General features: G+C 34.5%; 7 protein-coding genes across 7 annotated transcripts; 4 read left to right on the forward strand and 3 right to left on the reverse strand.

Moving 5' to 3' along the window:
- Positions 1–333: 333 nt before the first annotated feature.
- DFA_07319 (uncharacterized protein) lies at positions 334–2605 on the forward strand (the record flags this gene model as incomplete). Its single annotated transcript, XM_004367125.1, has 5 exons — positions 334–827; positions 923–1553; positions 1636–2119; positions 2196–2330; positions 2511–2605. 5 exons carry the CDS (start codon positions 334–336, stop codon positions 2603–2605), a joined length of 1839 nt encoding a protein of 612 aa, XP_004367182.1.
- A 235-nt stretch (positions 2606–2840) lies between these two features.
- Positions 2841–3524, reverse strand: rpl13 (S60 ribosomal protein L13; the record flags this gene model as incomplete). Its single annotated transcript, XM_004367126.1, has 2 exons — positions 2841–3215; positions 3339–3524. 2 exons carry the CDS (start codon positions 3522–3524, stop codon positions 2841–2843), a joined length of 561 nt encoding a protein of 186 aa, XP_004367183.1.
- Positions 3525–4347: 823 nt separating this feature from the next.
- On the reverse strand, positions 4348–4775 carry rpb10 (RNA polymerase N/8 kDa subunit; the record flags this gene model as incomplete). The annotated part of the gene is made up of 3 exons (XM_004367127.1): positions 4348–4396; positions 4482–4562; positions 4681–4775. 3 exons carry the CDS (start codon positions 4773–4775, stop codon positions 4348–4350), a joined length of 225 nt encoding a protein of 74 aa, XP_004367184.1.
- A 194-nt stretch (positions 4776–4969) lies between these two features.
- On the forward strand, positions 4970–5603 carry DFA_07322 (uncharacterized protein; the record flags this gene model as incomplete). Its single annotated transcript, XM_004367128.1, has 2 exons — positions 4970–5048; positions 5089–5603. The coding sequence occupies 2 exons, from the start codon at positions 4970–4972 to the stop codon at positions 5601–5603; spliced, it is 594 nt and encodes a 197-aa protein (XP_004367185.1).
- A 225-nt stretch (positions 5604–5828) lies between these two features.
- On the reverse strand, positions 5829–8929 carry DFA_07323 (Putative chemotaxis protein; the record flags this gene model as incomplete). The annotated part of the gene is made up of 3 exons (XM_004367129.1): positions 5829–5954; positions 6022–6925; positions 7269–8929. 3 exons carry the CDS (start codon positions 8927–8929, stop codon positions 5829–5831), a joined length of 2691 nt encoding a protein of 896 aa, XP_004367186.1.
- Positions 8930–9359: 430 nt separating this feature from the next.
- Positions 9360–10491, forward strand: DFA_07324 (uncharacterized protein; the record flags this gene model as incomplete). Its single annotated transcript, XM_004367130.1, has 2 exons — positions 9360–9835; positions 9930–10491. The coding sequence occupies 2 exons, from the start codon at positions 9360–9362 to the stop codon at positions 10489–10491; spliced, it is 1038 nt and encodes a 345-aa protein (XP_004367187.1).
- A 397-nt stretch (positions 10492–10888) lies between these two features.
- DFA_07325 (uncharacterized protein) lies at positions 10889–13162 on the forward strand (the record flags this gene model as incomplete). Its single annotated transcript, XM_004367131.1, has 1 exon — positions 10889–13162. One exon carries the CDS (start codon positions 10889–10891, stop codon positions 13160–13162), a length of 2274 nt encoding a protein of 757 aa, XP_004367188.1.
- Positions 13163–13676: the final 514 nt, after the last annotated feature.

Here is a 13676-nt window from a genome sequence, read left to right on the forward strand (position 1 = left end):
TGGTCACCAGAGAGAGTATAGAGTCATATTACAACTCTATCTCAAGGTGGTGGTGGTGGGTATGAATGGATGGAATGGAATATATTATATTATAATATATTATAAACAATTAAAATATTTTAATTTAATTTAAACCATGGTTGGTTTGGTGAGGAATATCATCCAAATCAAATCACACAAACAAGCAAGTGGAAAAGCCAGAGTGTACAATAATAATAATAATTATAATATTTATTCTATTACAACTATAGTAGTTTTATTTATTTATTCACTCAATCACTCTCTCTCTTTCTATTTGTTTAAAATTTTATCTCTATTTTAAAACAAATAATAATGGAGATTACATTTTTTAAAATCATTTTAACAATACTATTGTTAAATAATATCAATAGATTCTATCAAAACCATGTTATGGCATCGATGATTTGGCACCAATATTATTCTAGTGGTGGTCATTCATCGATGGGTGGTCATCCAATAGTCAATGATTTTGTCCAATCTCAAAGACTTGCATTGAATATCACTGTTGATTGTAATCCCATCTTTATTGGTGACGACTATATCATTCCAGTACGTGTTAGTGACGGTATCATCTTTGAAAAGTATGACTTTAACGATATCAAGATCTGGTCATCCAACTTTAAATTCCCAATTGAAGTGACCACAGTCACCACTGTCGTCGGAGGTGATGTTATCAATGGAACTGGTGGTCCAAACAATACAGTTACCACTCAACAATTACAAGCTTCATTTAAATTCTCTTTGGCCACTAAAAATGGTAGAATCTTTATTCTCTATCATGATATCTATAGATTAATTGCTATTTCGTATGTAAAAAAAAACCAAACAAAAAACTAAACAAAAGATAAATAATAATCCTAACTTTTTAAATCTTTTTTATTTAATTCTCTTTGTTTACTAGATCTGAAACTGGAGATTATTTATGGCAAACACCAAATATTTCATTTAATGATTGTAGTTATCCACAAATCATAAAAGAGAAATTATTTGTAAATTGTTATCAAAGTGGTAAATCCATCATCTATCATCTCAAAGAGGACGATGGTAGTCTGATTAACCAGATGGATTTAGCTGCCAATTCCAATAGAACCATTGTTACTGCTTTCAACAAGAGAATGATTCATTTCAATCTAGATACTGGTGATGCCATGGCCATTGGTTCATTGTTTTTCGAGGATTCCTCATTGCCATCGGAAAGCAAAAACATCAACGATGTCAATACCACCAACAAAGTCTATGTTTTTGGTGGATCTGACACTTTTACTCCATGTATGACCGATGATTGTTTCTCCTTCTTTTCATGTTCCCACAATGATTCCACTATGATCAATACAGTCAACTTTAATGAAAACGAGAGACAAGATGTTAGATTGGATAATGGTGGTTGTTCAAAGATTACTGAAGCCCGTGTTGCCAGAAATGAACATGACCAAGTATTCTTTTTCTTTAACAAACTTCAAGATAATATCCCTTCATTCTCTCTTGGTATGGTTCATGCTGGTAAAGCTCTTCATATTTATAGTGCTTCAAATGTAAGTAGAAATTGAAAAACAAAATATATTCTATAAATATTTATTTATTTTTTCTTTATTTTCTTTATTTATAAACTTTTAGGAAAGAATATTAGATATTGCATTATCATATAGAGATGAATCAAGATCATTTTTATATGTTTGTACACCAAGAAGATTATTGATGGTTTCATTATCAGAGACTAGAGAAGATACAACCAAAGAATATGGATTTGGAAATGATTTCTATCTCAGTCAATGTCATATTGCAGCCGGTTCCAATCAACTCTTGGTCTACACTACCAATGCTACCGATGGTCAAACTGTAGTAATGAGACTACGTGACTCTGTTTGTATCGAACCATGTTCTGTCAATTCTACCGGTTCGTTCAAATGTACCGATCATGGATGTGATTGTATGACCAATTATTATCCAAAGGGTCAATGTGGTACCTATTGTCAAATCGGATTCACTTGTGTCAATGGTGAATGTGATGATCAAGGAAGATGTTCTTGTCATTCACAATGGGCTGGTTCCAAATGTGATATTTGTTCAAAGTATTATGTTGGTGAAAAGTGTAATATTCGTAAGTATCATCTGAAAAAAATATAAATAAGCTTGCTTATTAATTATTTTCTCTCTTTGCTATTATTATTATTTAGATGCTGCATGGGTTGCAACAATTACTCTAGTTGGAGTTGTGATTCTAATTGCTACAGTTATATTGATGGCCAAGTTTATCAAGGACAAGGAAGAAGAGATTGAAGAAAAGTTGAAATACACTGAAGAGTACCAAGGCAAGATTCTCAACATGGGCGAACAAGATGAGGATTGACTCTGCTATGATGACTTTGTTGTAGTTAATGGTCCTGTAAAGTAACAACTCAATACATACACCCAACCATATTAATATACTACATAATAATAATAATAATAATGTTTCCACAAATAAATTACTTTACCTATTTTTTTTTTAGTTTATCCATGGTCATGTGTTATGATTGTTCCAACAAACTGCCTCCCATGTTGTAGTGACTGGACAAATCTATCATCTGTGCCTTGCTGGGATTGATCTTTGGAAGACTGACTGATGCTACCACTGCCAATTGTTGTGAATACTGTTGGTGTTGTTGTTGTTGTTGCATCTTTTGCTTATTCTCACTCTCTCTCTTTCTATTTCCCTAACTCAAGATAATAATAATAATAATAAATAAACCTAGATTTGTTTTTGTTTTGATTTTAATTTGATTTTGTTTTGTGTATATAACCCTAACCTATTTATTTCAAGAGTACATGACAAGAGATCTTTAATCCTTCTTTTCAGCCTTCTTTGCCTTGGCCTTGAGTCTGATACCGCAGTACTTAGCCTTAGCCCAGGTGGCTCTGAGGGTGGTGTAGGCCTTGAACTTCTTCTCTTCTTCAGTAACCTTACGTGGGGCTTCAGTGACAACTGGAGCAGTGTATGGGAGGACGTTGAGGTTTTGGACGGCAGCTTCTTGTTGTTCCTTGGTGGCTTCAGTCTTGGTTGGCTTACGGCCATTGACTGGGAAGACAACGAGCTTGCTCATGTACTCCTTGAGACGTTGGGAGTTTAATTCCAAAGATTGCTTGGAGAGGTTGGTACGACGGAGATCGACAGAGATACCAACGGAACGAGCATAGTTGACGGAGATCTTAGCAGCCTATTGTGTGTGTTGACATTTAATCTAGTATTAGTCATTTGGTCGTTTTTTTCATTATCATCGACCTGTCCCCCTTTTTTATCGTATCTACTCTTCTCTCATTCTCTTCTTATTATCTCTTACCTTGATTTCCTCGAGGGTGAAGCCCTTACCTTCTCTGGACTTAATGTTGTAACGGACGGTTGGACAACGAACGATTGGCTTGAGGGTGGTAATTGGTCTTGGGAAGACCTTGGCGGCCTTGGCGACACGGGTGTTGTGACGTCTTTCGGCACGGGCTGGTTGGTTGAACCAGGTGCGGACACGCATCTGCCAGTGCTTACGGAGATGGATGTGTTGGATTACCTTATTGTGACGCATAGGCATGATGGGCGGCTATATCTGTCTGTGTGAGTGGGTGATGTAAGTAGTAGGTATAGGTAGGGATGAGAGTACGTAAGGAAGAAAATGTTAGAGTTTCGGGTCAAAATATTTCAGCCTAAAAGATAGAGATACACACCTCTTGGAGCTAATTACTAAGGGGCTATAGAATTACACGACGCTTTCATGTGACAATAGCGAGTCGTCAGCTGCTCACCCAATTGTCCATTTTTTGATTTTTTTTCGTTTTTTGAAAATGAAAATTATTGCCTCTCACTATAGCAGTGCACAATGATTGAATGTCGTTGTGTCAGTCGGTACTTCTTTGGAATGATCATTACGCAAAGTAATATTATTATTATTATTATTATATAATATATGTTTATATATTTATTTAAAGGGAGGGTTTTCGTTTTATGTATTTGTGTGAGTGAGAGAGAGAAGAAGAGGTTATATGATTATTTGTTGTTGAATGGATTGGGTAGAGATAAGATGATAGATTTTAATGGAAACCAAACTGGAATATTGAATTTAAATATATCATATGATTGTTTCCCAAATACTCTATCTATCTATTTATCTATTTATCGTTTGGGTTGTTTTGGTTGAATAATGAAAAGAGGTTAAATCTACAATGATAATGGTTTGGTTGTTGTTGTTGGGAAAAGGCTGTAATTTTCGTGTGATTGGTTGGTTGGTTATATTTTGAATTGCATTTCGATCCGATTGATTAATTGAATAAATAATAATATCAAATGTATATAATCTTTATCTATCTTCTTCTTGCTTGATTATTTTCAGAGGTTGGAGTATAGTTGAGTCTAAATATGAGGTCAATCGGTCAGGTCACTTGTTAGTGTTTTCTATATATTTGGGTTGTTGTTGTTATCCTATGATGATACGTACAATTTTTCGATAAGGTCGACATGAGTAAGCAACATACGTCTACAACAGTATCTACTCAAATTTAAAGCATCCAAAGCATCACTATATATTAGATTTGATGTGATCGATGATGATGATGATGATGATTATGAATGTTAGTTCTCTCTGTACACGTGATCTATTGTCTACCACTACTATATAGACTACTACTACTACATACCCTTCAGTATATTCACTATTCAACAAATTCAAGTAGGTCTCCCATTTATTACCAATAACCTTTCCACAAGTGAAACAACGAACTGGGATAATCATTCTTCTTCTTCTTCTAACCTACTACGACTACTACTACTACTATGCTACGAGTTCTAATTGTATCGAACTTGTTGATTCTAAATGGTTATAAAAGGAGTGAAGACGACAATGATATCGATACTCTGAGCAAGAGATAGTGATAGTCCGCTTATTCGTTAATTTTGAATTTTTTCGATTTTTTAATAAATTACAAAATGGAGAAGACGAGACAATTGAAAGAAAGTAGTCGAAACAAAACAATATTATTAATTATAGCAATCATATACTACTATAGTATATACTACTTATAATATTTATATATATATATATATAGTCATGCCAAAACCAAAAAAGAAAGGAGGACAACAAAAAGTTGTAACAAGAGCAGCCAAGTTTAGAAGTGGACATATAAAGATTAGTAAAAAGGTGAATCTCACCGAAGAAGAGACACGTTTTAGAAAGCAAAAGTTGGGTGGCAACAAGATTGAAGAGGATCAGAGAAAGTATTTCCTCAATGCCATGCAAGAGGTAAAGGATCTTGCAAAGTCATCGCTCACTAGAAAGGTCCGAAGAAACATGGACACTGAAAAGTTGATCGATCAAGGTAGAAAGGTGCCCACTCAACAGACACCATTGGCAACACTTCAACTTCAACGTTCAAAGGAACGTACCACCTATAGTCTTAGAATGCAAGATGCCATCGTTCATGGAAAACCAATGCCCGCCAAACCAGAGTTTATGAAAACAAAAGAAAAAAGAGATACTCGTGCATTGGATGTTCATGGTGGAAAATATACCAAAGGTACTTTACATTTGGGTAAAAGAGATATTAAATCTGCTTTCAAATAATAATATATTAAAAATAATAATAATTAATAATAATAATGTAAATAATAATAATAATAATAATAATAATAATTCCAACCATCCATCAATCGAGATTATCTTTTCTTTTTCCCCATCTTTCTATAATATATTTAAATAAATTATTTGTCATGTTTAGTTTATATATATTAATGTTTTATTTTAAAAATGGAAAAAGGATTTGTTGTTATTATTTAATTGATTTGATTTTTAATTTAATTTATCACTATCAAGGTTTTCAAATTGTTGAATAAGTTGATCCTTATTCTTTTCACGTAATAACTTGGCATATTCCAAAACATTCTTTTGTCTTTCAATTTCTTGTAATTCCATAGACTAGAGAGAGAGAGAGATGTAATTGTTAGTTTATATACATTCTATTATTATTATTTTGATAGTTTACATTAATTTCTTCAAGTTTAAGTTTAGCAAAATCAAAGAGTGGAGAATTTTCACCGGGTTGATAAAAGAATCTAGAGGTACGAGTCTTTTTGAGACGTGGATCGACATCTTGAGCAGAGAGGAGGTATTCACGTTGTTTGTATAATCTGTATTTGACTTCTTCGAGATCTTCGAGGTCTTGAGTAGAGATGTAGTCGCTGGTTTCTTGGTCGTCTTCACGTTCCTCTTGTTCCTCTTGTTGACGGATTTCAGCAATCTTGTTGCGGACTTGGATGATTTTTTGGGTGACTGTTTGGAGATCGACAATGTTTTCTGGAAGGTCGTCGGTGTACTTGGCGAGCAACTCGTTCTTTGGGGTGGATAGTTGTTCGTCGACCATTTGATCGAGTGACAATTTACCACGGCCTGGTGCACGATTGAGCATCTTTCTAGCGATGGCACGTGCCGACAAGGTGCCAGTCTTGAGGAGACCTTGACGCATCATCTTTGTCTTTTCCTCGGCCTCTTCCTTTTCCTTTTGTTTCAACATCTTTTCTTCGTGTGCGTCATACTTTACACGATTGATCATATCCATCAAATCAGAGCTGGCTGCTTCAAATGCCTCCTCTTGATCCATCGAGTCGATGGGACGATCTGTGTTGGGTGATGTCAAAACGCCAATGTCATCGACCAATGTCTTGATCTCTGGACGGATATCACCGTGCAAATTGATTTGTGGAGCATGTGTAAGACGTTCCAATATCTCTGAACTACGAATAGTCTCCCAATCTACCTTTTCTCTCTTTAATTCGTTATACACTCTTTTTGATACCAATCTTTTAACATAATATCTCTTTGATATCGATATTCCCATATCAACTGTATGATTTAATTTTAATACTGATCTAATCATCTTTTGAGTTAAACTAATTTTATATATATATAGAAAAGAGAAGGAGATGAAGAAGGTAGGTATAGTATAGTACACACAAATTTGATCTTTAGTGCTCTTCTTCTGCAAGCGAAAGCTGAATGATCATTGAATGCAAAAAAAAAAAAAGAAAAAAAAAAATTAAAAAATTCCCCTCTCCTCTCGTTTTTTTTTTTTCCACTTTTACTTTATCTAACTTTATTTTCTCTCTAGTTATTTATTTATCCTTTCTTATTATTATGATTTTTGTTTTTTTTTTTTAGATCAATTTCTTATTATTTTCATCATTATATTTTCTCCAAAAAACAAAACCAAAGATAAAGATTGCTTGAACAAACAAGAAATAAGCCCAGAAACCAAAAGAAGTTTGTTTTTCAATGGTGTAGGTGAGTTCGTTGGCGTTCATTTCAAGGTTGGAAGCAATCTTTTGGGTATCACGTTGAGTGCTATCGAGGATACGACGGAGTCCGTTTAGGTTTTGGGTGAGTGATTCGAGTTGTTTGTTGGTGTCTTGATCTTGATTGTTGAGACGTTTGTTGACAATGGCCTTCATATCATTGATCGATCCCTTTAATTCGTTAAAGTCCTTTAAAAAGTTGTTTTGCTTTTGATCATAAGAGTTTTTAAAGTCGTTAAACTCCTTTTTGGTCATGGCAGTGCCGGCCAACGATACCAAAGCTTGTCCAATGTTGTTGACTTGATCACGGAGACCATCTACTGATTTTTTGGTTTCATCTTCATCCAATTGTGAGTGTAGGTGGTTAAGTGATTCCTTTAATGATTCAACCTTTGTAATAAGGTATGGTAATTGTTCATCTCTTGGAATATCTTTGGCTGAAACTGTTGATTGTTGTTGTTGATTCATTTGTTGTTGTTGTTGTTGTTGTTGTTGTTGTTGTTGTTGTTGTTGAGTAGCTTGTTGTTGTTGTTGTTGATAATAATTATTACTTTCTTGTTGTTGAGCTTGTTGAAGTTTTAAAGCCAAATCATTGATTTGTTGTTGTAATTCATCTTGAGTTTGAGTTGGTTTTTCTCCATTATTATTACCACCCCAACTATCCTTTTGCTGTTGTTGTTGTTGTTGAGCTTCTTCTTCATCTTTAATTCTTTGTTGATGTTGTTGGAGTTGTTGTTTTTGATGTTGTTGTTGTTGTTCGTAAAAGTTGGCGGGTGGATCGAGCGAGTAGGTTTCGAGAGAGTAGACATCGTGGTTGTCGTGGAGACCACCGGTGGCGGCAGAGAGACCGAGGGTGAAGCCGGTGGGGATGGAGAGACGGAGGTCAGAGACACAGGCGTCAAACGAGCCAGACGAGTTGGGGTCGATTTGCACCGAGAGCACACCGTTAAAGTATCTGATCTTGGCCTTGGCATTCTTGGTGGCACTTCTAAACTTGCTGGTGCAGCTGCCCAACTTCATGTTGAGACCGTCCTTGGTAGTGTCAAAGAATTGGTTGCCGTCGTTGTAGACAACGTTGACGAGTGGGTTGTCGCCGTTGGCATTGTTGTCAAACGTGTCAAACATGATGGCCAAACCCTTCCAGAGGTTACGTGCGCCGTACACCTCCTTTTCCTTTTCGGGGGTGAGTGGCTCGTTGTTGTGGCGACGGTCAATCAACCAAAAGGCAATACCGTCGGCACCCAAACGCGAGGGTCCGCCAATACGCATGTCGAGGACAACCTCCCAGTTGACAAACTCGAGGTTCTCAGTGTTCCAAATGCTGCCATGAATACCCTTCATGTCAGACGTCAAACGAATATAGTCTTCGGCAATGATGGCATCACCGTAAATGTCCCAATACAAAATACCAGACGACGTGGGCATGAATGGTGACTTGAACGAATGACGATCCTCTCGACGGATAACCATCGGCTGTCCACCATTGTTATATTGTTGTTGGTTGTTGTAGTTGTTGTTGTTGCCAAAGTATGCATTGGCCGATGATTGCATAAATGCCACCAATGTGATTGAAACAATCAAAAGTGAATAAATGAATCTCATCTAAAAAGAACCATAGATAGATAGATAAGTGTATATAGGTTAATAAAAGTGTCAATCAAACAAACAAACAAACAAATCAACAACTGTCGATCTAAATTCTATTTTGTCTCTCCTCTCAACAATCAATCATAACTAAACATACCTTTTAGGATTGAATATTAATCTTTTCCTACTCTTTCTAGATAGATAGATAGATAGATATTGTTATTTTGATGTATACTATATATTGAAGAAATAAACTGGTTTTGATGATGATGTGTGAAGTTGGTCAAACTCTTTAAAAAAAAAAATTTAAAAAAAGAAAAAGGTCAAACAAGGAAGATGAGGATTAGTGTTTTGAGTGTGTACAGAGAGGAGTGACTCAGCATCACCTTGAAGGAATGTAATATTGTTGTTGTTGTTGGATATATGTATATATATTTTAAACAATATGTTATTACAACTAGATCAAGAATGTAAAGATATAGATATAGATGAAATGGATACCATGATCCAACAAGAACGTATAGACAATAAAAGAGATATTTTATCTATCAATACTTCTCTTGTACAAGATGAACAAGAACAAGAGGAAGAAGAAGAAGAAGAACAAAATATGATGATTCAATCAACAACAACAACAACAACAACAATGATATCAAGAGTATCAAATCAAAGATGGTTTCAATTTATATATGGACATCATTATGGACCATTTATAACACTTTTAGTTGTATTTCTATTCTCTGCCATCATGAATACCATTACAAAGTCAAAGACATTCTTTTTCATTCAAGTATTGTCATTGTGGGCTATTGGTGTATCGGTACATGAATTTGGTCATGCTATCGTTGCTGTTATCGGAGGTGACACCACAATAAAAGAAAAAGGTTATCTATCATTAAACCCTTTTGCTACTATTAATAGGTTTGTAATATTACAAAAAGAAAAAAGAGATATTTAAAACTATTTATTTATTAATCTTTCTTTTTCTTTTTCTTTTTCTTTTCTTTCATTTTAGATACTTTACAATTATAATACCAATACTATTAATTTCATTTGGAGGAGTTTCAATGGGATTACCATCAGGATCAATTGATTTTGATGAAACCAAGTTATATATTAGATCACCGTATTGGGTGAGTGCAGTTGGTATGGGTGGTATGGCCATGTCATTCTTTTTTAGTTTACTACTAAGTAGTCCTTTTTGGAGTGGTTACTATGCCATTGTTGTTGGATTACAGGAAAGTTATTTCTTATTTGCATTGGCTTGTTCAGTCTATTTAGAAGTACAATCCATTCTATTCAACTGTATTCCATTACCACCTCTTGACACTTATATTGCCTTGTCTCCATTCCTACCTCAAATAGTTCGTAATTTCTATCGTACACATGCACAAAAGTTAGATGTTGGGTGTTTACTAGTATGCTCAGTGGTTCTCTATCAATGGGGTGATTTCCTATGGGACTTTACACCAGCCATCACTTCAGATCTATTTGAAATTCCAAATCACTATATTCATCAAGCTCTCAATATATTCTATATACCTACTTTATTTGGTTCTGTTCCTCCTCCTAATTAAAATGGAATAATAAATAATAAATGATCATTTTAAACCACCGAATATCTCCCCATTAATTTAAATTTGGCAGAGAGGGAAGGCCAACTCTCATCATCGGATCGCCATTTTTGTTTTCTACTTTTATTTTTTTTAATTTAATTTTATATACATCTTCTTCTCCACTCCGTTTTCAAACTAACTAGTATTCCATATTTATTCAACAAAGAAGAGAGAGAATAAATAATAATTATTAAAATTTAAATCTCATCTTATCTCTTCCAACACCCTTCATACACACACCACTCATTGTAACTTTTAAAAAAAGTCATCATCAAATATATATATAGGGTTGGTTAAAGTAATTCTAATCATTCACCATTTTTATTATTATTATTATTATTAATATTCTATTTGAACTATGAAAAATAATTACAAGTGTCTAGTTTTCATTTTCATCGCTCATTTTGTTTTAGTTTCGAGTAGTAATAGTAATAATGATATAAAGATAAATATAAAAGATAATAATAATAATCAATATAGTGTTGATCAATTTAGTTCTTCGGGAACATTAACACCACCAGAATATGATATAAATTATCAAATACATTCATGGAATGATTTAGATGAATGGCATCAAATGTATAGAAAGGGTGTGGTGTGGAACAAGGTGGATTTACATTACATGTCACCAGAGTATTGTATCGATAGTAGTGGTCGTGGTAACCCATTGGGTTGTTTTATCTTGTCGCATGACATCCCTTCACCACTGACTGTACAGTACAATACATCGATTGATCTATTGGCATGGATCACTGGAGAAGGGTCCAATTACTATGGTACCGATTCCTCGACGATTAAACATATGGCACTATGTTTTAAATTGGACAAGTTGGGTGCTTGTGACTTGGGATCAAGTGCATTCCGTTCATTGTTGATCGAACTCATGTCCAACATTACATCGTTGCAAGAGAATGGTGTTGCACCCAACCTACGATTCCTACTCGACGGTAATGGTGTACCTTTAAACTGTCTGTCTCAGTCTCTCCAACCATACAATGCAACGTGGGTTGGTAAACCATGGGATGCACGTAATGACAACAATGCATCGCTTGGATATGATCGGTTGGTCGTTGCTGACTTGCCAATCGACTCTTTGGTGCCTGACTTTTGGCCAGATGTAATGTGTTCACGAGATACACCCTATTTCAAGTTTCTCAACGGTCAATACCCCGTTCTAGTGTGGGAGCCGTCCGATCAACGTACCATCCAATCGGTAGCATCAACCTATGTCGGATGCATGTCTCTACACAACACACTTCAATTCCCACAACTATTGTTTGCATCAAATATCGATCCCGCCCAATTCCAAAGTTACCTAGCAACCACCTCTTCCAACCATTCTTGGAATATTCATTTAAACGAACAAAATAGTTATGGTGTTACTATCAAATCAAAGATTGTCGTCTATACACTGACTGATGGTATGCAATACCATATTGTCTTGTCTTCCAACTCTACTACATCAAATTACTCGTACGGACTACTCATCTCCAAAGGTATCCACGGTCAAGTTGAACAAGTTGGTTCATACACACTGGAAATGCTCGATGGCAAGATAGACACGATCGTATCTTCTTCTATTATCTATAATGTAGATGGACAAGACTACCTCTATATCTATGATAATCTTGGAGGTTATATAATCTACTCGATTGATACTACCACTCAATATCTTGGTTTCACACCCATTGTATTTGGAGTTTTACAGGCAGATACACAAGACTTGTTTGTTTCTAGTTCGTTGGAATACCTGTCACACGACGCCTCCACCAACACTCTACAAATGCTTCAATACTTTAGTACTGATAGTTGTGCTCTTGGATCGACCGTATGGAACATCAGTCTCACTCCAGGTCAATACTACCTCCAACTATCACCAGTCACTTGTCTAGTATCAAATATCAACATTGATTCAAAATCCTTTATTATCACTCCCTCTACAACTATTTCATCAGTTACCACAAGCAATAGTCATACTAGTGACAATACTACTTTTACAAATTGTTTATATGATTCAATTGTAGTATTTAGTAGTAAACATTCAATACTATCAAATGTAATTATGGGTGGTCATGTTTGTATTTTACATAATACAAGTTACTCGCATGGATCACAATACTATAATATTTCGCTACAATCCAATTTAGTTGTACTTGATACTGGTGTTACTCCATCAATGTCGATTGCCTATAATCCAACCGATTCTAAACCACATTTTATGATGGTACATGGTGGAGGGTATTGCTACAACACCGAAATACACAACAAACGTTCATCGCCACGTGTATGCGAGTCTACTCCAACACCTTCTATCGACTCGCAAGTATTAAACTATATCTATGGTAGATTTGATGATTTGTTGGCACATATTTACAACGACACTGGGAATCAAATCAACTATATATCATCTTGTGATCGACATCTTGTACGAGGTGTCTATAACCATGGATCTAATCCATCGACCACTTTGTTTGTCACTACCGACCAAGACCAACAACCAACTCTGGGAGTCATTGCATTACACCAAGGTGTTTCTCCAACCTATCTTGACATGTCAATTTGTGGCTCCCCGATTCCATTCAATGGTTTAATTTTAAATAGTTGGAGTATATTCCCAAATCTTTTAGATTAAAAAAAAAAAAACCAACACATAACTAAATAATATTAATATTACATAATAATAATAATAATAATAATAATAATAATAATAATAATAATAATAATAATAATAATAATAATAATAATAATAATAATAATATTAATAATAATATTAATATTAATATAATATCAGATCGATAAGTAATAGAATAAACAATAATAATAATAATAATAATAACATTATTAATTTTTTTTATAAACCATTGTAATATTACACCACCACGAATACGATAAGTTATACAACATCTTGAGAACGAATGAAATTCAATTCAATTTGTCCATGTGGATAGACAATTGTTTGAACCAAAACCTAAGTTTATAAACACAAACAAATTAATTTCAAATAATAAATTTATAGTAATTGACTCTATTAGAGTTCTTTATACATATACATATATATATTTCTAGAATCAATTAAAGAACTTGAATCATGTCAAAAAAAGAACCAAGTATGTTTTTTTCAAGGTTCCCGAATGGGACCATTTCGA

This window comes from Cavenderia fasciculata (assembly GCF_000203815.1).
Source record: "Cavenderia fasciculata unplaced genomic scaffold Scf_ET2XIPL01CNAVH-3, whole genome shotgun sequence".
Classification (NCBI taxonomy): Eukaryota; Evosea; class Eumycetozoa; order Acytosteliales; family Cavenderiaceae; genus Cavenderia; species Cavenderia fasciculata.